The following is a 27442-nucleotide window of genomic DNA, read 5'->3' on the forward strand; positions in this document are numbered from 1 at the left end:
ATAATTATTATTTTGTTTGCACAAATATGATAAATTAATTAAAAAAAATGAAACCACTATGTTAAAGTAATATGAAAGACGTTTATGAAAAAAAAGTTTAAATGACTAACATTATTATAGTTATAATTTGGCACAATTTAAATTTGGAAAAATGTCAATTTTACACACCAAGTTGTAAGAAGTTGTCAAATTTACATCAAAATTTATTTATATATGTTAACTTGTCAAAAAGTGTCAAATATATTTAAAATAACAGAAATATTAAACGGGCATTAAAATTTTTGCCACATGTAATATCCACATATTTTTTTATTTTTTTAAATTGACATTACTTTAATTATTTTTTATTCAAACAAATCATCAAAATCTTTTCTTATTTATTTTTTCTCTCTCTTTACCCTCACAACTTATCATTTTCTTTAAATATTTCTCTCTTCATTTCTCCATAGTATAAATAATTTTATTATTAATAAAAATATTTAATTGATTAATTATAAAAATTGTTCTAAAAAGTAACGAGTTATTAAGACTTCGCTACAGCGCTGGCGATTTAGGATTCGGCCAACAAAGACTTCACCACAACGTTGACGATTTAGGATTCGACCAATGAATGTTTCAACCATTGACGATGATTGTTTAAGGTTTAACTGAGAAAGACTTGGATTTGGGGGTTACGTTTGAGAGCTGATAAAGTTTAACAATGTGAGTATTATGAAAACTAAAATCAAAACAAGTCGGTTAAGGGAGATTTTACCTTGATTCGGCATTTTTCGCTAATGGCGACAATGATTTAGTGTTCGACTAATGAAAATTTTGGCCAACAAAAACTTCCACCAACGACGATGACTGTTTAAAGTTCAGTTATTTAGCACTTTGAGGTTAATAGGAAGAATGTAAAAATCCGAAAAAACTTAGGTTAATCAAAGAGAAAAAAGTTATAAAAAAATGGAGAGTTGTGGAGGGATGAGAGAGAAAAAAATAGGTAAGTAAAAATAAGTTTTATTTGAATGGAAAAATAATTAAAAGTAATGTCAAATTAAAAAATAAAATAGGTGGATATTACATGTAGAGATGACAATGGGTACCCGTATACTCGATACCCGTGGGTACCCGAAGATTGGGTTTGGGTATTTAAAATGAATTTATATTATGTAGTACGAATGATATTGTTGTCTAAATATACAATATGTATTAATATTTTTTGGTCAATTATATTTTGTAATAACATATTAGTTAAGATATTATATTTAATTTATAATAATTTTAAATTATTTTAGTCTAAATATGTTAATTTAAACAATATTTTTTTAATATTTAGTATATTTTAAAAATAATAAATATAATTTCACATTTTAATCGGGTAATGGGGTACTCGTCGGGTATCGGGTACCCTACAAATCGGGGATGGGGATCTAAATAGAGATACCCGTCGGGTTCGGGGTCGGGGTCGGGTATTAAAATGTAAATCGGGTTCGGAAACGGGTACTTCACTACCCGACGGGTAGGGTACTCGTTGCCATCCCTAATTACATGTGGCGAAATTTTTAATGTCGTTAATATTTCTGTTATTTTAAATATATTTGACACTTTTTGACAAATTCATACATATAAATAGAATTTTGATACTTAATAAATAAATTTGACACTTTCTTATAACTTAGTGTGTAAAATTGACAATCTTCCCATTTAAAATTCGAACCCAGTCTTATGAAAACGATTCAAGTTTTAGTCGATAATTTCGTTTATTTGTATCTGGATTTATTTAATTTTGTTTATTATAGGGAGGGTAAAAAGGTAATAGAAAAGTTTGTAAGAGACGACGTCGTGTTTGTTCTCCGGGGGCAAGAAATGGACCATCGGGCGATCCTATCCATATGAATCAGCAATAATCTCTTCCCGACCGTGAAGAACATCATCCATTTTCTCTTCCTTTTACTGTTCAAGAGATAGAGATAGAGATGGCAGTCACCAATGGATGGGAAAGAGCGGGGCATTCAATTCCAATCACCCAGTTCAAACCCTGCTCTTCGTTTTACTCTTCACCCACTTCGTCAATCTCAGTTTCCTTTCATGGTTTCCTGAAGAATCCAATCAATCTTAAATTCGCACTCTGTCGAAATTGGGGTACCCAGAAGAAACAATTTCTGAACAAGGGGAGGAAAAGTAGGAACCTTTGTTGTCTTTGTAGCTTTGGTCAGAATAACAGTATCGATGATATAATCCCTTCTTCGAATTGGGATTGGAATCGTTGGACACGCCATTTCTCCGAAATTGAACAAGCCGAAAGCTTTACCTCCGTTCTTAAGGTTAATTCTTATATCTCACATCATTCAGTTCAGTTCTTTTTGTTGAATTTCTTCTTTATTGATTCTTTAATTAAAGTACATCTAGTAGATTCATTATTCTTCCTTTTTTTTTCAAAAGATTCATAATCCTTTATATTGGTATCTGATTTTGAACGTCTGCTTAAAGCATAGGGATTTCAGATAATATGCTCTTGGCATCATTGTTGTTTTATTTCAATAACCCATGGTTGTATTTCTTTCTAGAGATCAATTCCAATCAAGAGTAACACAAGGGATGTGGTTGGAAGTGTAGGTTTATTTAGGGATGAAAATGACTTATTTTGCATATAAGATATCTGTTCATATACTGGTCTTAAGACACCTTCCACAGCTTCAAGACACTTTAAGGGACTAAAGGAATTAGACCATAGTAACAGAATTAATGACACAAAGCATATCGCAACGAAACCTATTCAATTTTAGGAAGATGAACAGAAATTTGTCCCCATCATGGTATATATAGGTATCTAAACATGTTGATAGTTGCTGTGTGTTCTCTAAATGTTTGATTTAATTTGTTTTGAAAAGTTCATGCTTATATAATTTGAAATGTTGCATAGTACGATTAGTCGATTACAATAATACAAGCGATAATGACCATAAACGAAAAAAAATAAATTAAGAACAGTCATTACTAGGATTCTAAGCAACACACTTGGTACACATGTAATGCTCAAACATGGACATAGTCTTTTTCGCTACCATTGAAAACTCTTTCATTTCTCTCGAGCCAGATGTGTAGGGACTACCAATAAAATAGACCCTTGTATGTATACTTCTTTCTTTTTTTGTATTAGCAAAGGAAAACCATGTTTTGTAAAGGTCTTCCAAAGATCGAGGATCCATTCTACTCACCAATATATTTGAAGTCGTCAATTTCCACACTTCCACTTAGAATGGGCCCCATCCACATCAATGCAAATCATCTTCTTCCTTTTTGTGACAAATAGAACACCTACTTGCCACCCGAATGTCTTTTTGTATCACCTTTTCCACATTTATTGCCTTATGTAAAGCATGCCACGTATGTAATGAAACTTTAAATGGGACAATAGGATTTCAAAGCCTTTTCCACATGAAATCATCCTTATGTGCCTTTTGTTAGGAATGCATATAAACTTTTCACACTCAAGTTCTTTCTCAAACTCTTCCATTCCCAACAAGCCTTTAACATCACTTTTTCCATACACACGAGCTCTTGATGGGATTTAAGTCTATCCTTCTCATACTCTCTTAGTTGTCTTCTAGTGATAGGACGCCCACCAGTTTCCTCCTCCCAACAATCCCTCATTTGTATCCTTATTAACAACAATGCTGAGCAAGTCTGGTGTTCGACAGCAGCTATCAGTATTATTTGAATGATTCCTGGACTTCTTCTATCTCACAATATTATTGGGAATTTTTATTTTTATAGTTCCAATTGGAAGAGGCAATAGAGAAAGAGGATTTTGAGGAAGCTTCAAAACTTAAAGCTGTTATTACAGAAGCAACATCCAGTGATAGTGTCGCAAAGATGATGGCCCAATTGAAGGTTTGATAACTTCTTAATTGATGGAATTTGTAGTATCATCCCTAAGGATCTTTTTGATTTTTTGGGGTTGATGATGGTAAGTTACCTTATGCAGAAAGCAATTGATGAGGAACGTTACCATGATGCATCACAGATGTCTAAATGCATGGGAAGCGGACTGGTAATAATATTTGTATAACATTTATATCATATTTGAGTCTCCAGTATCTTCTTTTTTTGTTGCACACTTTCTATTAGTTTCCCCACTTAACGTGAATGATAGAGCTTTCTTTATGAGATAATTTGTTGCCCCTGGAATTTGTTTTGATTTTGATTCTCCTCCTCAAGCCTAACCTGATTGGATTTTTCCATCAAAATTTTGAACTCTTTTGATTTTACCCATAACTACTATCATATCCTTGCAAATGACATCAAACTTTTGAAGTTTGTCCTGTTGGAAAATGGTTCATGCCGTTTGTGGGGTCTGTTAGTTAGGGTAAAATAAAAAGGATTTTAAAGTTGGAGGGGAAAAATGAATGATGCTGGGTTGAGTGTCAAAATACTAATTATCTCTGCTTGAAAATATTGAATCATGTCCGGAAAAAAATGGAAAGAACTTTTGTGTTTCATTTATTATCATTTTATATAATTATTATATTTAGATTTTGTTATGATATTTTTGATGGTTATACTTTATATATTTACTTTTTTAGTTCATATTAGTATTTAACGTCGTCCAACACGCCAAGATAAAATTGTTCTTAAAAATTGAATTTTGTATTTTATTGTATTAGATAAATTTAGCTGTTTTGGTATCTAGTTTTGTCAAAATGGCCAAAAATAAAATCCATTTGGTAAAAAAGGTTCATCTAATTTTTTGGCAGCATGATATACAAATTTGATAAAAATCACTTATTTTATACACTTTTTCATCCACTTTTTACCTAAAAAAGTTTGATCTACTTCAATCATATTTTTCATACCACATGCAAACAAAATCACTTTCACTTTGGCAATTTTCAAAGTGATTGTGACAAAATACCACTTTCCAAAAAGGATGTTAATTTGATACATTAACATGTAATTTTCTCAATTACAAAATGTCAGTATTAAGATATTTTGCATATATACAATTAATTATCTATATTATAAATGATAAATATGCAATTGTAATATTTTTTTAAAGTTTATGTACAATATGTCAACTTAAGATTATACTTTAAAAACTATCATGCATTGCACAAGCAGAACACTAGTTTTCTTGATGATCATCTGCAAAGGACTCAGAATGACAATAGTCTCTGGATATCTTACAAAGCTATAGTATTCCCATTGTCTTTGTAATGCTATTTTAGTTTGTTTTGTGATTTTATGCAATACTGATATTTTTAGTAAGTTGTCCATATCTCTTTCAGAACAGAGAAGTTTAGTTGACAAAAGATACTACAAACCTTCTATTCACAAAATAAAAAGGAAAAAAAATGACACATGATTACAAATAAAACCTAACAAGGGGAAATATTAAAGGAAAAAATGGATTATTGCATGTGGACATCCTAATAGCATTGCACCTACATTTTATATCACTGTCTCAAGATTAGGTTGGCAATTTCTCCTATTGCAACAATAGCATGGGATTTGGCTTGACTTCTAATTTTACTCCTCTCATTTGTAGATCGGATGGTGGGTTGGCTGTCCAAAGGATTCTAATGTTCCTTTTGGTAAACTGATTCGTATCAGTCCAGGGGTGGGTAGATTCGTTGGGAGGAGCTACAGTCCAAGGTAGTATTACAACATAAATTTACTTTCAGCTTTCTTTGTGTAAAGTTACTGATGATGCCTTATTATAGACAGCTGGTCAATTCATCTCCTGGATCACCATTATTTGAAATTTTTGTGGTAAAAAATGTTGACGGAACATATACTTCTCAGGTGATGCACAAAGACCTCTCCTTGATCATTTTCATTTTTCTTGCTCGAGATTTGGGAATCATATGTTAGATCTGCTCATTTCCTTGAAATCTATATTAAGCCATGAAGAAAAACTTAAGAGCATCTCATTTTTCTTTGCAGGTTGTATTCTTGCAACGAGCCAAGAAAAACCTGGAGATCTCAACACATTCATCATCCAAGTCCAATAAAGGCCCCTCTACTTCTGATCTTAGTGATAACTCAAATGCTGATGTTACTAAGAACGAGAATAAGACAGAGAAAAACGAGGACAAGATTGTGAGCGTTGAGGGAGTGACCGAGGAAGGGATAACAAGCGTGATAAACTTTTTGAAAGAAAAAATTCCAGAACTGAAACTGAAACTTATGAAATTCAATGTTTCTGAAGAAGTGATTGGGGATATTGATGCAGTGAAACAGTTAATAGACGAAGACAGTGAGGATAAATCATCAATAGAGAGTTCTGATGATGAAGCGAATATCATAGAGGATACTGAACCTGACAGAGTAATTATGGGAGAAAGTGAAGATGCATCAGCAGATGGTGAAAATCTAGATATGAAGGTTTTTATTGGTGGAGTCTTGCATAATAAAGAAGATACTACTATTAAGGACGAATTTGTGCGTGTTCCAGCTGAAATTGAAAATATGGAAAGAGATTCCTTTGTGCTTCATGTTCCTGCACTGACCCAAGATACCACGGGGGAAGAGAAAATAAATGTCAAAGTCGCAGCTGTTGCTGCTAAAGGAATTTCTGAGCTCATGCCTTCAGATGTTGCCAAGGCATTTCTGGGTTCTGATAAGATATCTTCCAAGGTGAGACATTTGGCATCTTAATACGCTAGGTTATTACTTGTTTTACGTTTCACTTTTATCATATATGTACATTTGCATGCTTTATAACCTCATTTTATAATCAAGGATTTTGTAGCATCTTGGTCACTACAACCTTCATCCACAGGGAAATGATTTTTGGTTGACTGTAGATAGTTAAAAGAAAAATGGCTTGAGCTTTTCTGGAGTTTGTTTTCATTAGTTTTTTTTTTTTTTGAAAAAGGTCCATGTATATTAAAAATGAAAAAAAATTGTTTGTTTACATTAGTGTCAGAGTACAAGAGACAAACTTTCTAGATGCCAGGTTTCCTTCATTTTCTTTGTTCACATCAGTCTAAATCTATTTATAGAAATCAAATATAGGATTTCAGTTCTTAGGATTGACTGGTTTTATTTTCCATAGTGGCTAGTTTTGCTTCGAGGAGTAATAGAGAGAGGGAATTTGGTGAGGGAATTTGGTGAGGGAATGACTTGGCATCACATTCATTGGTTGGAAAATGTAAAAGTGAGAGGAAAGAGAGAAAAGAAATAAATTATTTGATTTTTTCGGCGAATAAGATTATGGCACGTCATTCCCTCATCAAATTCCCTCACCAAATTCCCTCACCTAATCATTTCTCTTTTGCTTCATGGTCAATGACATAATATTCTGGATTACAGATATCAAAAAACGTCCGTGAAATTGTCAAACTTGCGGTTAGTCAAGCTCAGAAGAGGGACAGGTTAACCGAATTCACAAGTTTTAGCAGAGTTTTAACTTCTGAAGGCGATTTAGATCCTTTTGATGGTAATTTCTCTCTCCCTACCCATTTTGTAGATTTTATTTTTGTGAAAACCTCCCATTTTATCTTTCAAAAAGGTGAGCAGTTTCATCTTTCTTGACCTGGTCTGTTGGTTATTGAAGGCTTGTACGTTGGCGCTTTTGGTCCCTATGGAACTGAAGTGGTGCAGTTGCGACGAAAGTATGGAAACTGGACTTCTACAAGTGATTCTGGCAAATCTTCAGATGTTGAATTTTTTGAATACGTCGAGGCAGTAAAACTTACGGGAGATCTGAATGTTCCTGCTGGCGAGGTACATTTTTTATCCCATTCAGCTTTGACAGTTGGTGTGTATTTTATATGCTTTATTATTAATGTTTCTACATGTGATTAAAATAAAATTATGTGGCCTCTGTTCTGCAGGTCACTTTTCGTGCTAAAATTGGAAGATGCAATCGTAATCCCAATAGGGGTGTTTATCCAGATGATTTGGGAGTGGTAATGATGCTTGCATCTCTTAATTTCTATTTAGTTTGAACTAAACAGTCATGTCAGATTAGAACATCATCTTATGTGTGAAAGCCTTGAATTTTGCATTTCCGAACCAACCTTTAAATTGAGGATAAAAAGATGACTTAGTTTAAAGTAAAAATAACCCTAAAGTGAAAGCAATAACTATATGTGAAATGCCGTGACCTATCTCTTCATTTCCTTATTTTGTTGATCTACGTTTCATTATGAATTTTTGTCTTTTATTAGGGTAAAGTTGTCATTCCCTAACAACAACCAACATATTAAGCCAGTGTTTGCTTATCATCACGATCTTCATTTGGAATGCATGTTTATTTATTTATTTTCATTAAAAAGATGTGTGTTTAATGACTAAAACTCTGCCGAGTGTTTGCTTCTAAGGATTTCCTGTTTTTAGAATATTTAGAAATGCAGTTGGCCTAAGAACCCCTTGCTTTTCTAGGTTGCAAGCTATAAAGGTCAAGGACGGATAGCAGAATTTGGGTTCAGAAAGGCAAAGTGGGTCGATGGAGAACTACTCCAACTCAATGGCAAGGTAACAGAAGCACTCAGTCAGTTTTGAATCTGTTGATTGAAGTGATGAAATGATTCTCTTTTTCACATTGCTGATTTGTCTCTCAGGGAATGGGACCTTATGTACGAGGAGCAGATCTCGGTTTCCTTTATGTTGTGCCCGACCAGAGTTTTCTAGTACTTTTCAACCGGTTAAAACTACCCGAATGAGTACAAAATACTGACACTAGTAGGGAGCTAGAGCGATCCTTACAACCAACACTCAAAGTAGGGGATGTAAGTTTTGGCCTGGAGTTTTTGTGATAAAAAATGTTTTTTTTTTTACTTTGTTTACGATAAATTATTATAATAGATGCAAAAAGAAGGCTGTTAAGAGTGATGGAATAGAGGAAAATGATACCTGATACTGCTTTGTTTAAATGTAAGGAGTTTATATGCCCCCACTTCTTTACACTTTTTTTTAATTTGATTCGTCCCAATTTTGGACCGACGTATATCTTGATTAGAACCTTGTCGAAATCTAAGTCAACAGAGCCATGCCAATGTTTATTTATGAGTTGATTTGGTCATCTTTCTTTTATGGCATGTCTCATACTATGAAAGGTTAAGGTTTAACAACTATGAACAAAAGAAGCTTAAAGTAAAAGGTGGTTGTGTCATGTTTGTCTTGTTTGCATCAATAATAGAGCAAAGGATTAATTGGTTATGCTCTTTTCTTGTTATTTTTTTTGTTTTTTTGGGGGGTTTTGTTGAATTATTTATTCTTTGTGGGGTGGGGATCTTAATTTGGATGGGTTATCTTTGCAGATAAGCATTCTCTTTACAAAAGGAATCTGTAAAAATTTGATCCCAACTTTTTTTCCCTTTACTAACAAAAAAAATTGGAAGAATTGATGCATTTCTTTGATGGTCCTCCTCTTGTGATTGATCTTTCTCATAAAGAATATTTCATTAGCTCTAATAATATAATAAAGGCGGAAGGAAAGCATCAAAGAATCCCACCCAAAATTAAGATGTCTTCCCTCATCCAACCCCACAAAGAATAAATAATTCTATATAAAAAAAATATGTATTTGTTGTTTTCACTTTGTGAGATTAATCTTTTTTATATCATTGGAGGTTATCTTGTTTTTTTCTCCATCTTCTTTCACAATCTATTTTATATCAATTTATATATGCTTGTTAAATCATTTATGTGTTGATGTGGAAATGTGACAGTTATTATGAATTTAATAATTAAATTGAAAAGAAAGAAATATATTATAGTTGTTTTTGGTTGTTGAAAAATGGTTTAATGTACTAAATTATTATATGGTTCAATTGAAAATACTTTTTAGATTTGGGTTTGAATGAATAAAAACATATTAACAAAAAATTTATTTTTATTTGTCTAAACTTAGGCATTGGTCTATTGTTGAAAATTTTGAATTCATAAGCTTACAAATATGTGTTTTTGATGTTTACTATTGAATTAAATTGAATGAATTACTTATGGAATATTTCTAAATGAGTACATAATGAATATTCCAATGAGAGAAGGGATGATGTATTATATAATGTGATACTTGAATTAATAGGTGACCTCTCAACCACAAAGAGGCATTATTATTCAATGATTGCTGCCAATTGTCCATCCATTATCATATCATATTTTTTTAAGACCTTGTTTCATTTTATTTGAATAACATATTTAATTATCTTTTCACTTATTTTTTTATTAACAAGAATATTAAAATAATTTTAATTTACTTTCTTCTAATTATTTTTATTAAATATTAATAATTTTTATATCATTTCATTAATAACTCAACGTTGTATAATCTCACATAAAATAATATTATTAGAACGATAAGTTCTTATTCTCTTTCGAATTGCGACTATTTCTCGCGGGTTAAACACAAATTTACTTAACCAATTTAACAAACGAGCAAAACTTGTCGTTCCCAGTACTTCAGAAAGACGGGAAACCTTTGATATCCATCTCCTTTTGACTTAAAATGAGTTATTTATATGAAGTAAATCCAAACCAAGTGTAAAGATCTATTTTTTTCTTACTATCATAATTAAAGGTTAATTGGGTTATTTGAATTTAAATTATTTTGTTTAGTAATAAATTTTAGATTTATATGAAAATATTTAAAATTATTAATTAATATATAATAATAATAAAAATATAAATATAAAATATTTTAATTAATGAATTGATTAGTATAATTAATAAGATAATAAATAAAAAGTTATCTTATTTGAATATAATGTTTTTAAATTATTTAAAAAAAATGATTGATAGTAATTTTAAATATGAAGCAATTAATACATTGTTTAATAAAATAAAAAAGAAATTTCACTTAAGAATATTTAATAAAAAAAGGTTTGATAGAGGGCTAAGTTTGGAATAAAATTTGAATAACAAATAATTAACTACTCTTCCCTATTGAGGAATGAATTCCTGCCACGTGTTCAACTTATAAAGATTTCAATTTTCAAGTCGTCTTCTTCCCAAGTCCAAATTTACAGTCTTTCTCTCTCTTTCAGTTATAGACCACAAAGAGATATAGAGAGAGAAACATCAAATTCATAGAAATGGAAGCTCGAGAAACCAAACAACAACAACAACAACAACATCGTAAACAAAGATCATTATCCGATGACGCCGATTCTCTCCACGATTGTTTCCATTCTCCTCTCCATTCCGACGATCCAGATCCAATCACGTCGCCATCCAAGGCAATTGTCGTCGTCGACAAGTCAATCTCTCCTATTCCATCTCCAAAACATTTAAACAAACAGAAGAACCGTTCGCCGGTTGTGGTGGTTAATCGATCTGTAAAGGATGACGGGGCACCTAGTGTTACGAAAGTTAGCGCAGGGGATTTGGAAGGAGGCGGTGGTGGTGGTGGTGGTGTGGGAGGAGAAAGACAATCTAGGTCGGCAGTTACTGCGATTTTGAGAAGGTCTAAAAGAGCTGTGGTGTTGAAAAAGGTTGAATTAGGGTTTAGGGTTTTAGAGATGGTGTTATGTTTGATCTCTTTCTCGGTTATGGTTGCTGATAAAACTGAAGGATGGAGTGGTGATTCTTTTGATCGTTACAAGGAATACAGGTTTGTTATTTTGTATCTTTTAATTAGTTCTTTCATGGATGGATGAAATATTTTGGGAATTTTGTTAAAAGCTACTTGATTAGGTAAAGGAAATTTATACCAATTTGAGTGATTAACTAATAATGTTGAGTTCATAATTGAAGTGCCAAAACAATAGCTTGAGTTTATGTAATGTCTGGATAAGGACTGGATCCATACCAAGACTTAGCATAGATGATGATATGATGTTCATTTGTAGCGTAGTTTATAGTTTGATCTATACCATTGTTATATGAACTATTAGTAGATTATATATCTACCTCCACAAGCAGTCATTGTCTGATATTCAACTCTCGCCCATCAGAACCTAGGCCACCGTGTGTAATCCCATTTGCGACTAGGGTTTATTCCCTCGAGGAGGCTAGCAGAGTGTTTTAGTGGGGATGGAGCCTGAGATCTTTGATCTTTTATGCAAGACTTTTTACAATTGTGTTACCCTGGTGAGTTATGAGTCTTCATTAGGGTACTGGTCATGAGGTTTTCGAGAAATTGGAGGGCTTCCTCATGGCTCTGGTTGGGGATATTATACGATGGTCGACAAAATGTGACCACTGACAATTTAGGGCAACGAGAAGTGATTTGCAGTTGTGTTAGACAATGAGAATGTTGTGTTGGACGAACGTTGCAAGAAAATGAGACGTAGAACTGGAACATACCTATCTGAGGAGGAAATATTTTGGATGATTGAGATGCTCAAAACGGAAGTTTTCTCAGGAATCTTTAGTAAGTTATTCAACTCATATTGACCTAGTTTATTGGTAAAAATAAGAGGGTTTTTTACGATGATAAAATAGATTAAGATTAGATTTGATTGACAATTTCAATAAGTTGTTGTTTTGATTGATTACATCATTAGTTTTGCATTCTCGTCAAGGGACATAACAAAGAAGATTTCCATGTAATATTATGAGAAATGTTTATCGCGAGACCTCCGGTCTTTGAAACGGAGGTCCCATCCCAGTGGGTCCACTAGGTGAGGTTGCATCCTCATGTCTCCCACAGAACATGAGGATGCAACCATTGTTTATCACCTCGGTGAGGACGATGTGATTGAGGAGATAACCGATTAGTGGATTCAACTGAAGATTGGGAGAAAAGGCTTTATGCTAAAAGCAACCTAATCCTGTATGGCTGTATCAAAGTTTTATTGCTAAAAGCAACCTTATCCTGTATCGAAGTTTCGGTACAAATGATTTGGAAAACGTGTGCGAGCTTCTAATGTCAAAGGAACGGTTAAGGATTAAAACAAAATTTGGTAGTAATAATAATAAAGTAGATAAGGAAATCAAAAAGAGCAAAAGAGAATTTATTGTTATTATGAGATTCATGATTTTTCCACTTTTCTTGATTGATCACCACTAACATGCTTTTTTTCTTTCTAAATTCTTGACTGCACATTTTGTGACTTGTACACCATTATATTTCTACCATAGCTGATGCAACTTTCTTTAGCGTTGACTATGGTTTTAATGGAATTTCTCACAAAAATAAAGAAAACATTCACAATTTGAGGAAAAAAACAGCTCTGTTATAGATTGGAAGATGATGATGATGATGGTGATTATGAAACAGGTACTGTGTAGTGATGAGTGTGATTGGTTTTGTATATGGTGCATTTCAAGCAAGTGACTGGACATATCATCATGTGAATGGAAATCATGTTATACCACCTCAATTTCGTTATCATTTTGATTTCTCAATGGATCAGGCAAGTCATCCCCCCCAATTCTCTTATCTTTCTTTATGCTTTGCTGCACTTAAAAATAACACTTGGTTCTTCGGTTGGCTGCAGATACTGGCGTACCTACTAATGTCAGCATCGTCGTGTGCTGCCACGAGAGTAGATGACTGGGTATCAAATTGGGGCAAGGACAAATTCACAGAAATGGCTACCGGATCTATTGTAATGTCATTCCTAGCTTTCGCAGCCTTTGCTGTTAGTTCTCTCATCTCCGGTTACAACCTCTGTAACAAGTCATCTGGTGGCGTAAACTAGCTATTTTGTCATCCATCAAGAACAGTAACAAGAAATGTTATAGAAAGCAGATGTTCTTCATGAATACGAAACTGCTGCTTCTGCTTCTTCTGCTGCTGAAACTCGAAAAGCATTCAGTGTTGGAGAAGAGATTCTTCTTCTTCTTATTCCATATCATCAATTCATCATCATGATCATCATGCAGGCCGCAACTACTACTACTGTAATTAACAACCAAGAGAATTCAAATTTCATGAGATAGAGGGATATTACTGTAATTTGCTACCATACCTAATAATAATAAACTACTACTCATTCTTCACACTTGTTTTATATTTTGGTGAATATGGTTTGTTATTCTTTGCACAAATATTTATCCATTTTAATTTATATTCAACTTGGTAAAAGGTCCATCAAAGTAGTTTAGGGTAAGAGCCGGTTTAATAAACTAAAATGTTACAGATTTAATTTCATTTGAAAGCATTTTGAGTTTAAGCGGAAGAAAGCACTTTGAGTTTAAGCGGAAGCATGAACTTGGGTTTTTCTTTTAATTTCTATAAACTTGGTAAAAGGTGAAGGACATGAATGTAAATAGAGGGATTGAAATGCATATGCTGGAGAAGTTGAAGGACTGATTTTGAGATGAAATAGTAATAATAATAATAAGGCTGCTTGTAGGGTTGGTTGTCTGTCTGTCAGCTATGTAATGTTTTGGGTTGTCTTCACTCCCTAGGTCGGGTCCGAGTAGGATTGCATGTGACTCTTTGTCGGGTCTGTTCCGTTTTCATTTTTTTTTCAATTAATGCATGACCCTGTTTTTTATTATTATTACACACGCGCTTTTATTTATTTATTTATTTTATCTCATTATTTTATTTTTATTTTGTTTGTTTAGAAAACTAGTATAAGAAACTGTTCACTTTCATTTGGGCATTATAAGTTGTATAGAAAATAACATTTAAATTTTTTATGCAAAGATTAAAATTATAATTAAAATGATCCACCAATTATGCAATTTTTTTAGGGTGATTTCAAAGACGAACTTATTTTGAATTCAATAATAATGAGTGATAAAAGAGACCAAACGAACAAACTAATTAATTGTGTCTCAAAAATCTCTACCCTAAATTTTGAAAGGCAATAAATTTTTATTTATCTTTGTTGGAGAATTGGTTAATAATATTGTAAAAAGTTATGTCAAAATTATAACTAGCTAACAATAAATTTGTTGGAATATATATATATATATATAATGATGCTTAATTTTGAAAGTGTCCGGATTGTCGGGTGAGAGTTGTGGTTAATTTGAATATATATGTGAGAGTAAATGAATATTTGGGTCGAATTCTGGGTTGACCTACACATAAACTTAAAACGGTTAAAATTAAAATTAAAATTGTTATAGGTATGTTTCGAACGCGCAACCTAACAAAACAAATACAACTCTTTATCCAACTAGAATAATAACACTTTATATTTTAAATTCAACACTAAATTTGACAAACGCGAGACATTTTAACTAACTAATCTATATATATATATATATAAAATGATGCTTAATTTTGAAAGTGTCCAGATTACCGGGTCGAGAGTTGTGGTTAATTTGGATATATATGTGAGAGTAAATAGATATTTGAGTCGAATTCTGAGTTGAGCTGTCCATAAACTTAAAACGGTTAAAAATAAAATTAAAAATGTTATACGTATGTTTCAAACTCACAACCTAATAAAACAAGTACAATTTTTTAACCAAATAGGCTAATAGTACTTTATATTTTAATTTCAACACCAAATTTGATAAACGTGGAACGTTATAACAATATATTATTATCCGTGTGTATCGCACGGGGATCTTCCTAGTTAAACTAATTGCATTAATTAAATAGAAATGATATTCGGACAAAATTCAAATGATTAATGATGAAATTTAATCATAAATTTGTTAATTGTTAAAATTAATATTAATGCTTTAAATGCGAACAATTAACAAATATTGTAAGTACAAAATATTTATTGATAAATGTAATTTGCAACTATAATAAAAAGGCAAGAAAGAAAATTATTGGTGATTGGATTAAAGAATTGATCAATGATTTTAGAGTTTAATTTTCAACTATACATTCTTTCACCTTGTATTTTTTTTACACATCATTTTATCAGTTTTCTCTCCAGAATTTTAAGAGTTTTTGCTTATCTTTGTGAGTGTTTTTCGAATTATTGACTCGACTAGCTCTCTTGAAACCCGATGATTGTGATTCGAGTATTTTTGACTAGTTTGTTATTGTAGTGGTTTTTTGTGTTAAAACATTGCAGGTTCCGTTGTATCTTAGGAAGCAGTCACCGACGAAAATTTCCAACACAAACGGGAGACGGTGAAACTGTCTTAAGGGAACTGTGACTTTCTTGGATCTCAGAGCAAATAAGAATATTTTTCTTTGTTTTATTTAGTAATCTATTGTATTTTCTATTATCATTTTGATGTGTTGATATAATATTTATGTGTAAGTTACGAAATAAGATTACCAACAAAATCATTAAAAGATATATAAAAAAAACATTTAGATTAAAGATAAATTTCAAAAACTCTTTATTTAAAAAATAAAACTTTAGATCTAACAACATCATATTTTTTATGTAAAAAAAAAGAGACGAATACAGATTCGATAAATAGTCACCAACACCATTGGAAGGTACGAGAGTAGACGAAACACCAATGATTATATTATTATTTGAATTAAAAGAAATCCGACATTACAAATTTAATCCACAAATAAAATATAACACGAACTTAAATCTAAATTATGAAAATAAAAATAAGAAATTGTCTAATGCTAAAAATACAACGAAAGGAGTCACGGAGAAAATGACCTTCCATTTATCCAAGAGTTATTTATCCAAGAGTTTATTTTTTATAGAGTAAAAAAATAGATTCACTCAATTAATGGCTCATATAACATGCCACTTAAATTTATTCATATAATTGTGAAAATTATAAAATTGTAATTCAATCACAATTACTAGGTTGGTAAAAAAGAATATAATAAAAAATAATTTTAATATATATTTTTTATTTTATTAAAATATTAGTTTGACACAATAATTAAAGATAAAAAGTTTTTTAAGTTTCGATATTTTAATTTTATATATTAAAAATAATGATCACATTTTAACCTCTTATATTCAAAAATAAAATATTGATAGAACATTTTAACTTCTTATATTAATATATATATATATATATATATTAGTTTAAAATGTTAACTTATTAATTAAAAAAATATCAATTCAATATTTTAACATTCTAAATTTCAAAAAATAAGTTTTCGATTGAAAATTTTAATCATGTTTTAAATAATAAAATAAGAAGTTACAATTTTTTTTAAAAACATAACAAAAAAAAATTTAAATTACAATTTCGACCTAAAAGAGTGAAATTGAAAATTATAAAGTTAATATAGATTAAATTCCATTGAAATTATAATTTCATTTTTTAATATTAAAGGATTTATCAAACTTCGGAATTTTAATTTCAGGTTAACAAGCAGATTCTAATATTAATTAGACATAAATTTACTGAATTTTTATTTATTGATAGACTTAGAGCTTGTTTTTATTTTGTTTTTTTTTGTTTTTTTTTTGTCTAAAAATTTTGTTTGATTAAAAGTAGGTTATTTAAGTTTTAATTATTAAAATATTTTTTATTTAAATTTAATGAAAATAAAGTTAAAATAGGTTAATATTTTATTTAATAAAATGAATAATTTGATAATTAAATTTGTATAACTGATAAATAAATAAATAAATAAAATCTATATCAAACTGTTTATAGATGCTTAGTTTAAAAAAAATCAATTATAATCAAATATTATTTTATCTCTTTCATCCTTAATTATTTAATTTATTAACTAAAATATTATATTTTTAAAAATAAAATATATTTTATCATTATGTATTATGTATTAATACTATAAATCATTTTTATTACATTTTTTTTTTTTTAAATCACCACCACACAATAAACTAAGTTTATTCTCCTAAACCCACGCCAAAACAAACTCTAGTCATCAACTTAAAAAAGATATATTATGAACACTACGAAACACAACTTGCAACTCGCTATTATTATGATTTGATGTGATATTTATTTGTATACACCCTGTCACACTTTATCTTTAATTGTTAATTACATCCAAAATTGATTGATTATTATAAACTTATCCACCACTTATACAAATACTCTTTTGTCTGGTTAGGATTTTGTTTTTTATTTATTATGTATTTTGTAATTGTATAGTTCACCTAGTTAGAAAAAGTGGAAGTATTTTAGAAAATGTAAAAAATTAGAATTTGTAAAGATTTTAAAAAGGTGATAATTTTTTTTATTAAAGATTTTAAATTATATTAAAATATAATAAAAATAATAATTTAAAATATAAAATATTTTAATATTTTAATTAGTGAAGTGATTAATAGATGAGAGATATAATCATGTTCAATTAATTTATATATATTATTTAAATAATTCAAACCAAACCTATCTATCTGTTCTAAATATTTACAAAGACAGGACTATAGTGTCCATTATAGTATTCTTATTTTGTGTTATTTTTCACGATTTTAGAGTTATGTTCTTCCATTTTAAATTAAGTTATTTTTGTATGTTATTTGAATAATTTTAAAAAGAGAAAAATAATAATTTGTGATAATTTTTTTAAAAAATTACAAGTATTATATATATATATATATATATATATATATATATATATATATATATATATAATATTTTTTTTTCTAGCCTAGCGTCAAGAGGTGAATATCCCCAACCTCCCTTGAGAAATCTTGGGTTTGAGCCCCGTTATGTATCTAGTTAAATGATTAAGTGTGTTTGCAGATTATGTGTTTAACTCCTTTGTAATCATATTTTTTTATATAAATAAAATAAAAAAATAATAATTTAAATTAAAATTAAAATGTATTTTAGTATTATAACGAATGAAAGGAGAAGTAAAATGAAATAATATTGGACTTTTTTTTCTTTGTATTTTTTAAAAATCCAAACCAAATTAATTTTCGAATCAATTATTTCTCAACAATTATATCAGTCATATTATTAACCAAAATACTAAAATATCATCTAATTTAAATTATTATTTTTTATTTTATTTTTATATATCAAATTATCAATATCTTTAAATCTTTTTACCAAAAATAATTATCACCTCCTTAAAATCATAAATCATCATTATTTTTTTTTTCTCTAAATCTGTTGAAAAACCTCGATTTGAACCGACCTTGGGATTGTTTGAGTTATTTAAATAATGTAAAAAAAAATGACTAACACCATTTTAATTAAAATTGAATATGTAATACATATTCTTAATTTACTTTTAACTTTGACTAATTATATCTTTAATAGTTAAAAATAAAAGTACATAATTAGTGGGAGTAGATCCAGGGGATCACGTCCCCTTGTTTTTTTTCTTCATATATGAATCAAAATTATGTTGTGTTTTTGTGTGTGTGTGTTGTGTGTGAGAGAAAGGGATGAGAGACCAGAGACCGTATACGGAAGGACCATACGGCACCGTCCGACAACACCACGGACACCTCAAAAAGCGCGTGGGTCCAACTCCCATCTCCAGCTATACTTTGGAGCCCCCTTTCTCTTCTCACTGGTCCCCACCTTTCAACCCTTCCTACTTTACCAAAATACCCTCTCTCTCCCTCTCAACATAAAATATTATTTGGGTTACAAATATCCATTTTATTCCCTCTTTTCTCATCCCATATTCAATTTTACTCACTCAATATCTTATAGGTTCTTTTATGAAATTAATTTATAATAATCTTTTTATTTTTAAAATTTTGATTTTTTAAAATTGGAAATTCAAAACTGAAATTAAATAATTAAATTAATCACATGAATTATTTATTTATTTATAAATATCACTTAAATAATAAGTTAACGACTTTTAAAATTATTGAAAACAAAACATCTTCTCGTATAACTTTAATAATGATATTTTTAAGGTCTAAAATTCCAATTGGCTGCCTCAATTTCACCGTTCAGTCCTTTTTAAAATATGTATTTATAAATTTATTTGAATATATATATTATATTAATTATATATATACAAATTTTTAATAATATTTACTCTTAATGCAATTTTATAAAACAAAACTTAGTGTTTTCTTATTAGTTATAACTTTGAATATATTATTTTTTTTCTTATTCTTTAATTTGTTATATATTACTTTTTTTTCTCTTATTCTTTAATTTATTGATTTAACTCATTAAGTTAATTAAGTTAATCTAGAATAAAGTATTTTATCACAAACTCTTGCTTTCTATAACTACATTCAAATTTTGTTAAAATAGAACAACGGATTAAATATGTCCCGCAAACACATTTAACCATTTAATTAATCGCAGAACTTGTCTCATGACGAGCTCAAACTCAAGAACTTACAGTTAATATCCATCTCTTATTGCCAACTGATTAAGGTATTTTTTTTACATTAAATTTGTATTAAAAATAACAATTTAATATAAACTTTTAATATTTAATTGATTTGTTAAAACAATACTATAAAATCTTGTATGAAAAAAAAATATATATTTTCTTATTTTATCGAGTTCATACAAAGAAAAAAAAAAACACAAATTAGAATAGCAAATTGAATTACTGTGATCAATCCCTCTCTAAGCCTTATCGAGTTAATTTGATGCTACTTATACATGTTTGTATTGTCTTTATCCCACTCATAACACCTATACACAAAAGTGAAGCATTACCTCATTTATTTATATATTGATTTTTTTTTATCAGGTCACATTCTTGATCACGTTCTTAATAGTTATAGTAATAATTAATATATATACATTATATTTTTATTCCTCCAAATGAGAGGGTAAAGTGTAAGATTGGTCAAAGAACATATATGTTACAATAGGCTCATTAATTACTTTTCTACTTTTATAAATTGAAAACTATAAAAGTATTATAAAAAGGTTGTTTATTTGGAAAATGTGTAGATTTATTTACTATAATTTAAAAAATAATCTTGTGATAAATTATGTATATAAACAATAAATATTATAATTAATCATCAATAGTAGAGAATTGAAATTTAGAAAATGTAGAAAGGGTATAAAAGGAAAAAAGAAAGAGCGGCAGTCCTTTTCCAGAGACCCTGAGTGTACCCCCTAGAGTGGATCTTCGCACGTTATGCATTCTCTGGAGCTACAACTTGTTAGATATAGTGAGAGAAACTGAACTCATACCGTCTTCTCTCTCTATATAAATATATATATATATCTCTGTATGTTGAAGCTCCATCAATGGAGGTTCGGATCTCATCACTCACGCGCAGCCACGCATTCCTTCTCAAAACAGTTTCTTCCGTTGTAACAGAAATGCCGCTGATAACCGTCTGTAACTGATCTAACTGCATGCGGTACACTCTTATGAGCTTAACAGCTTCGTTTTAGTACAAATCTTCAGAATGCAACTCAAATCGCTGGATTTGCGGTAATTTCTCAATCAATTTGGGGATTTTAAAATCTCGTGTTTTCGGATCAATGAAGAACTTCCACTGGTTTAAGCAGTTACCTCAGAATGGAATGATGAATAATCGCCGTTTATCTTTAGGAGAATACAAACGAGCGATTTCCTGGTCAAAGTATTTAGTATCATCAGGAGCTGAAATCAAAGGCGAAGGAGAAGAACAATGGAGCGCGGACATGTCTCAGCTTCTAATCGGTAACAAATTCGCCTCCGGCCGACATAGCAGGATCTACAGAGGTATATATAAACAGATCGATGTCGCTATTAAGCTCATAAGCCAACCCGAAGAAGACAGCGAATTAGCCGATTTCCTCGAGAAACAGTTCAAATCGGAGGTTGCTTTGTTGTTTCCATTGCGACATCCGAATATCATCACTGTAAACATCTCATTTAATCTAATCTCATTTTATTCACACTATTGATTAACTGTTGATTGATGTATTCAATTTCTTGAATACAGTTTGTAGCGGCATGTAAGAAAACACCAGTATATTGTATAATCACAGAGTATTTATCAGGTGGTTCATTGAGGAAATATCTTCATCAACAAGAACCTTATTCATTACCTCCTAGCCTTGTTTTAAGATTAGCCCTAGATATTGCTCGTGGTTTACAATATCTTCATGCTCAAGGGATACTTCATAGAGATCTTAAATCCGAGAATTTACTTCTAGGAGAAGATATGGTTGTTAAGGTTGCAGATTTCGGTATTTCTTGTTTGGAATCTCAATGTGGTAGTGCGAAAGGATTCACAGGTACTTATAGATGGATGGCTCCTGAAATGATCAAAGAAAAACACCATACTAAGAAGGTTGATGTTTATAGTTTCGGTATTGTTCTTTGGGAACTCTTAACTGCGTTAACCCCTTTCGAAGACATGACTCCCGAACAAGCTGCATTCGCTGTTTGTCAAAAGGTATAAAAAAACGCCCTTTCAATTATCGTAAAACTTAATGGATTGAGCATAATTGAATTTGATAATGAATGTGTAGAATGCTAGACCACCAATGCCAGCATCGTGCCCAAAGGCATTCAGACATTTGGTGAACAGATGTTGGTCAAGCAATCCAAATAAACGGCCACATTTCGATGAGATAGTTGATACACTTGAAAGTTACTCAGCATCGCTCGAAGATGATCCTGAATTCTTTTCAAAGTATAACCCAACACATGACCATTCGCTACTTCGATGCCTTATTCCAAGGTGCGTTTTTTAAATCGATTCCTAAGGGCATAAGAATCCTTGATATTGTTGTTATTGAAAATGTAATGTCAAGAAAATTGTACCATATATATTTGGTTAATTATTATTATTATATGTTTGTTTAGGAGATAAATAGTGGTTTTTAACTATTAGGTGTAGAAAATTACCTTTGTTTTTCCTTCCTCTCTTCTAAGAGGGTTATTTCAAGAAGAAGAAGAATTAGAACAGCTGTGTTTTATTATTAGTAAAAATCCATTCAGCTGTTGTAATAATATATATATATATATATATATATATTTACTGTGTTATATTTTCTATCTTATATGGTTGCCTTGGTAATAAAACTCCATTTATTACTATTTACTATGTTAAACAGTCAAAGTATTGTGTTTGAAAACAGTGGTGAAAAATAAATAAATACATATTTAGTTATGGCCGTACCAAAAAAAAGGTCATGAAGTACATACATTGCATTGTATTTTTTTTTCACTCAACTACTTGTCAAATAGTTGACTTGTACATTCTCTTTTGTCCTTAAATACTATTATGGACTAAGTTGAATCAAAGAACCTTATTATTGTGATTTTTTTTCTCTTTATAATTTATAACACTTTATTAATTAACTATTAAGTTTAATCAAACTAAACTGATATAGTAAGAACACCATCTTTATGTGATTTTGGAAATATTTTGTTAGTATGGAGAGTTTTGCTTTTTAGAGGATTTTCGGTAGTACGACAAATTTTCTTATTACCTGGTATATTCAAAAATTGATTCAATTTAAGTTGTTCTTAATAGAAATTGAATATGAGATAAAGAACTGATTTTTTTAGTAAGGAGTTAATTTTTATTAATTTAAATAAATTGTTACATAATAAAAAATTAAATTATAAAACTATAAAATTAAAACAATTAAATGATAATTTAGATGTTAAATATTACAACAAATTTACAAAATTAAAATCCTATTTAACAATTTTGAATTTATTGCAAACTCATTTTTGTTTCATAATGACTAAAAAATATTTAATGAAGTGGTGTTCAAATTATTTTATCAAATATTTTAAGAAGCTACTATTAAAATTGTTATTGTTCCGTGAGTTGGTAAACAATGGCGTAACAAATCAGAATAATTCATATATTTAAAATATTAATTTTTTATTTTTTTTTTAAAAATGATCACTAAAACAATTGAAGAAATGCTAGAAGTATTATTTGAATGATAAAATTTTATAATGATAAATTTGATCTAGTTAAAAAATATAGAAAAAAATAAGTTTCTTCTTTGGTCTCTTTAAAAAATAAAAAAATATGTAATTCCACGCTTATACAAATATATATTAGTTAGGTTAGATGGAATAATGATTTATAATTAATAAACAAAATAAAATTTGTGAAATTATTTGAAGTTAACTTTATATAGATAAAAAATAGTTGAATTTGTTAGATTATTTGAAAAAGAATTGAAATAGTTAGATCGAAATGAATTTGAAGGATAAAATATTAAATATTCTATAGTGGTTTGATTAAGACCCGTTATTGGCACACTTTTCTGTACAAGGTACATTGATCTCTGTAGGGGGACCATATTTTACGGCTTCCCCATCTCTCTCTTTTTTTTTTTTTTTTTTAATTTTTTATTAATACAGTCTAAAGGTCCCGTTCCCATTTCCCAGTATTTGACTCTCCTTATTAAACAAGTTTTATAATTAAATTAAAATTAATGTTTAATGTTTTTAATTTTATTTTAAGACTATTAAACTACCCTAATCATTTTATTTAGGATTGAATTTTTTAAATAAATCAATGAATTTTATAAAATATATATTTTTAAAAAGTATTAATTTAATAGAAACATATATTAAATTGGTTAGGCATAAAAAGTGGAACGAATAAACCAAAGTTAAATATATTTTTAATATAAATTACTATGGGCTTTATAAATTTAATGGGCTTATATAATATATTTTTTCTGGCCCATTTACTAGTTAACCTAATCAATCTAGAACAAAGAACAGAAGCCAATTTTATGGGCTGTAAATCCTCTCTTCTGTTTCGTCTTCAACAAAATCACTGTTCTTCGTGGAGTATCGAATCATCATCATCATCATCTCAAACTGCATATCGACAAAGTAAAGAACTAATGGCGACTAACCCTTCAATTTCTACATCAACCTCCATTGATCGTCTTGTTGTAAGTTCCAATTTTTATACTTTGTAAAGGAACTTTTTTTTTTCATACAGAATTAATCACTTCAAATTATGTTTTATGTTTTCAGATGCCTGGAGATATTGTTTTAGACCTTACCAACATGACTAATCAAATTGTTAAACTTGGAGGTGGTTTACGTCAGGTTTGTTTCATTTACATCTCCTTTATCTGGGAAGAATGTTTGATCATTGCAGTAGGCTTATTTCACTAGAATTTCTCTACCTGATGATTTTGGAGATATACCCACTTGAAATTCATTGGAATTGTTAGTTTTTTCTGTTCATAAACCAAAGACTGATTAACATCTTGTGCTTACTTGTAAACTTGTAGGAATTTGATGTAATTTCTGTCACCAAAGCTGGGAAGTTGAGATTTAAGAAACCGAACAAGTACTGGGTTGAAAGTTCCCATAAGAGGGTGAGTATTGAACTAAATTTTTCATTATACTTTGTCTATGTATTGCTCATATATGGATTGTGTCAATTTCTTCAAATTTACCTACTTTTTCTCACGATTAAGGTCTGTTAGTTAAATACATAATTGCTTTACTTAGCTGTATAGGGAGAAACTATATCAATAAGGATCAATCCTCCACCCATTGTTGTCAATAGCGTGTAGTGCTCCGTGCTCCCCGTAGCGTCTAAGGTGTTCATGGATATAGCATACAGCGAACATGTAGTGAGGGCTATTTGAAAATAAAGCGTAGGAAGAATGTAAATTTAAAAAATTGAAAAACCTAACAAAACAAAATAAGTTCTAAGGCATATAAATCATCCATTATAAAATTAGAAAAGTGAAAAACATATTCTAAAATTCATTATGATCATTTTCTTCATCAAAATCGGCACCATCTTAATTTGAAATTGCATAATGTTTGGTGTCATTCTCTTATTCACTTTTTAGAGAAGTTAAGGGGAAAGAGAGAAATAGCTTTCACCATCATAGTCTAAAAGAGAGAAAAAGAAAATGTGGAACGAGGAAATTGTAAGGGGAAAGAGAGAAATTTCAATAAGAAAAGATGAAAAATTTCGGAGAGATTGAAATTTCAATAAATAGAAAAAGCGTCCCTATCTGCGCTATAGCTTTCACCGCTATAACTCATATAGTGATGAAACTGCTGGCTTTCACAAACCGTGTAGCCCATTGCGCCTTATAGACTTCCATCTTCGCTACGCTATTGGCGATAGTGAGCGCTACGCTTGCTATTGACAACTTTGACTCCACCCGTAACAGTCTTCTTCACTTCTCTAGCATTATTCATGTTTTTTTCCCTTAAAATTTGAAGAATAATATCAAATACAATGCTCACTTGAACCAGTTAAGTTGAAAAGTTTCATTTTTATACCTGCCTGGATGGTAGTTATTTTTAAGTATTGTGAAATTTGCAACACTTAAGAGTTAATTTTCAGTCATTTATATATTTTCTTATATATAATTGTGTATATTTTGTTCTTTGTTGCATGTAGTATGTTCCATCTGAGGGGGATAATGTTCTTGGAACTGTATTAGACACCAGAGCTGATGTAAGTGCTTACAATCATTGGCTTAATCTGAGAGATATTTACTATTTTGCCCTTATTAGATATTTTGTTTAACATATTTTCTCTGCAGAACTTTATCGTGGACATAAAAGGACCTGTTATGGCGTTTCTTCCTGTTCTTGCATTCGAGGGAGGGACCCGTAGAAACATTCCGAAATTTGAGGTTTCTCTTCTACACTTGATGTTTATTTTATAATGTCTGTTGATTCATTTCATTCTACTACAACTTATGTTGTCCTCTCACAGGCTGGGACTTTGATATATGCTCGAGTTGTGAAAGCAAACAGCGGTATGAACCCTGAGTTGTCATGCACTGATGGTAAGATTTACTATTTTACCCTGAGTTGTGAAAGCTTTAACAATTTCTCTGACCTGCAATTACTAAAAAATTGAATTTTTTTGGCAAAAGCTTTGGGTAAAGCAGCAGGATATGGACAATTGAAGGATGGTTACACATTCCATTCATCAACTGGCCATGCAAGAATGTATGTCATGTAAATCTTTTTATTTTTAAAGAATACAAGCACATTTTCCTCCTGATATTTTGTTTTCTGAAAGATAAAGTTCCTTTTTTTAGGTTGCTGAGTTCTCCTACTTGTCCGGTTCTTGAAGCACTTGGCAAAAAGCTATCATTTGAGATAGCAATTGGCTTAAATGGTCGTGTTTGGGTAAATGCTGAAGCACCAGCTTCAATCATACTCGTGTCGAATGCAATCATGAATTGTGAATCTTTAAGTGAAGTGCAACAGAAAATTATGGTTGAGAAATTGCTTCAAAGAGTTCAGTGATAAAGTAAGTAATGAATATATTTACTCACATATTTTACCCCAAGGTCCCGTAATTTTTTTTAGGGTTGTTACTGATTCTTGGTTTTGATAATCAGGCCGAGCTAGCTCCACTGTGTGAGACATTCGTATTATATCGTCGTGGGTTTAACTTTCTTGTGCCGGTTTGGTTGTATGTTTAGATTTTGAATTTTGTCACTGTTTTGTATCAAGAAGTTAGTTAAAACATTTTCTTATTAAATCCTGTTCCATCTATACAATGGGGTTTGTCCTTTGTATGATATTCAGGTATTTTTAGGTAGTTAAGAGTCTGTTAAAGAGTAATTTTATTGTAATTACCTGTTTTATATTTAAAAGATTTCTAGAATATTTGATTTTTACATCTCTCTTTTATAAACTATTGATTTATAGTTATTTATACATGTATGTTTATCAATCCTTAATAAACTAGGGTAAACATTTTTTAATAAAGATTGTGCATGTAAAAACTTAACCTGATGGGTGGGTTACAAGTTTCGATTTTGATATAATTTATAAAAGTATAGATGAAAAAACAATTAGAACCAAAACCTG

General features: G+C 30.1%; 4 protein-coding genes across 4 annotated transcripts; all 4 read left to right on the forward strand.

Moving 5' to 3' along the window:
* The first annotated feature begins 1876 nt into the window (after positions 1–1876).
* On the forward strand, positions 1877–9024 carry LOC124920391 (protein EXECUTER 2, chloroplastic). Its single transcript, XM_047460873.1, has 11 exons — positions 1877–2306; positions 3760–3876; positions 3971–4036; positions 5531–5637; positions 5706–5787; positions 5929–6621; positions 7300–7426; positions 7544–7713; positions 7824–7898; positions 8374–8466; positions 8553–9024. Exons 1-11 carry the CDS (start codon positions 1959–1961, stop codon positions 8652–8654), a joined length of 1980 nt encoding a protein of 659 aa, XP_047316829.1. The 5' UTR covers positions 1877–1958; the 3' UTR covers positions 8655–9024.
* Positions 9025–10958: 1934 nt separating this feature from the next.
* Positions 10959–13921, forward strand: LOC124918112 (CASP-like protein 4A3). The gene is made up of 3 exons (XM_047458355.1): positions 10959–11545; positions 13157–13292; positions 13377–13921. Exons 1-3 carry the CDS (start codon positions 11028–11030, stop codon positions 13578–13580), a joined length of 858 nt encoding a protein of 285 aa, XP_047314311.1. The 5' UTR covers positions 10959–11027; the 3' UTR covers positions 13581–13921.
* A 6918-nt stretch (positions 13922–20839) lies between these two features.
* Positions 20840–22690, forward strand: LOC124918128 (serine/threonine/tyrosine-protein kinase HT1-like). The gene is made up of 3 exons (XM_047458357.1): positions 20840–21504; positions 21588–22043; positions 22120–22690. The coding sequence occupies exons 1-3, from the start codon at positions 21142–21144 to the stop codon at positions 22342–22344; spliced, it is 1044 nt and encodes a 347-aa protein (XP_047314313.1). The 5' UTR covers positions 20840–21141; the 3' UTR covers positions 22345–22690.
* A 1679-nt stretch (positions 22691–24369) lies between these two features.
* On the forward strand, positions 24370–26905 carry LOC124918140 (putative exosome complex component rrp40). The gene is made up of 8 exons (XM_047458366.1): positions 24370–24525; positions 24611–24685; positions 24874–24960; positions 26010–26066; positions 26155–26247; positions 26331–26403; positions 26494–26569; positions 26662–26905. The coding sequence occupies exons 1-8, from the start codon at positions 24475–24477 to the stop codon at positions 26870–26872; spliced, it is 723 nt and encodes a 240-aa protein (XP_047314322.1). The 5' UTR covers positions 24370–24474; the 3' UTR covers positions 26873–26905.
* Positions 26906–27442: the final 537 nt, after the last annotated feature.

This window comes from Impatiens glandulifera, chromosome 1 (genome assembly GCF_907164915.1).
Source record: "Impatiens glandulifera chromosome 1, dImpGla2.1, whole genome shotgun sequence".
Classification (NCBI taxonomy): domain Eukaryota; kingdom Viridiplantae; phylum Streptophyta; class Magnoliopsida; order Ericales; family Balsaminaceae; genus Impatiens; species Impatiens glandulifera.

What these genes read in the sequence shown, in the direction of transcription:
- LOC124918128 (XM_047458357.1), top strand. Translation starts at nt 21,142, where the DNA reads ATGAAGAACTTCCACTGGTTTAAGCAGTTACCTCAGAATGGAATGATG. An exon ending in GACATCCGAATATCATCACT is followed by an intron (nt 21,505 to 21,587) that starts GTAAACATCTCA and finishes TCTTGAATACAG; the next exon opens with TTTGTAGCGGCATGTAAGAA. An exon ending in CATTCGCTGTTTGTCAAAAG is followed by an intron (nt 22,044 to 22,119) that starts GTATAAAAAAAC and finishes ATGAATGTGTAG; the next exon opens with AATGCTAGACCACCAATGCC.
- LOC124918140 (XM_047458366.1), top strand. Translation starts at nt 24,475, where the DNA reads ATGGCGACTAACCCTTCAATTTCTACATCAACCTCCATTGATCGTCTT. An exon ending in TTGAAAGTTCCCATAAGAGG is followed by an intron (nt 24,961 to 26,009) that starts GTGAGTATTGAA and finishes TGTTGCATGTAG; the next exon opens with TATGTTCCATCTGAGGGGGA. An exon ending in GAAACATTCCGAAATTTGAG is followed by an intron (nt 26,248 to 26,330) that starts GTTTCTCTTCTA and finishes GTCCTCTCACAG; the next exon opens with GCTGGGACTTTGATATATGC.
- LOC124920391 (XM_047460873.1), top strand. Translation starts at nt 1,959, where the DNA reads ATGGCAGTCACCAATGGATGGGAAAGAGCGGGGCATTCAATTCCAATC. An exon ending in GGGAGGAGCTACAGTCCAAG is followed by an intron (nt 5,638 to 5,705) that starts GTAGTATTACAA and finishes GCCTTATTATAG; the next exon opens with ACAGCTGGTCAATTCATCTC. An exon ending in TACTCCAACTCAATGGCAAG is followed by an intron (nt 8,467 to 8,552) that starts GTAACAGAAGCA and finishes TTTGTCTCTCAG; the next exon opens with GGAATGGGACCTTATGTACG.
- LOC124918112 (XM_047458355.1), top strand. Translation starts at nt 11,028, where the DNA reads ATGGAAGCTCGAGAAACCAAACAACAACAACAACAACAACATCGTAAA. An exon ending in GATCGTTACAAGGAATACAG is followed by an intron (nt 11,546 to 13,156) that starts GTTTGTTATTTT and finishes ATTATGAAACAG; the next exon opens with GTACTGTGTAGTGATGAGTG. An exon ending in TTGATTTCTCAATGGATCAG is followed by an intron (nt 13,293 to 13,376) that starts GCAAGTCATCCC and finishes GGTTGGCTGCAG; the next exon opens with ATACTGGCGTACCTACTAAT.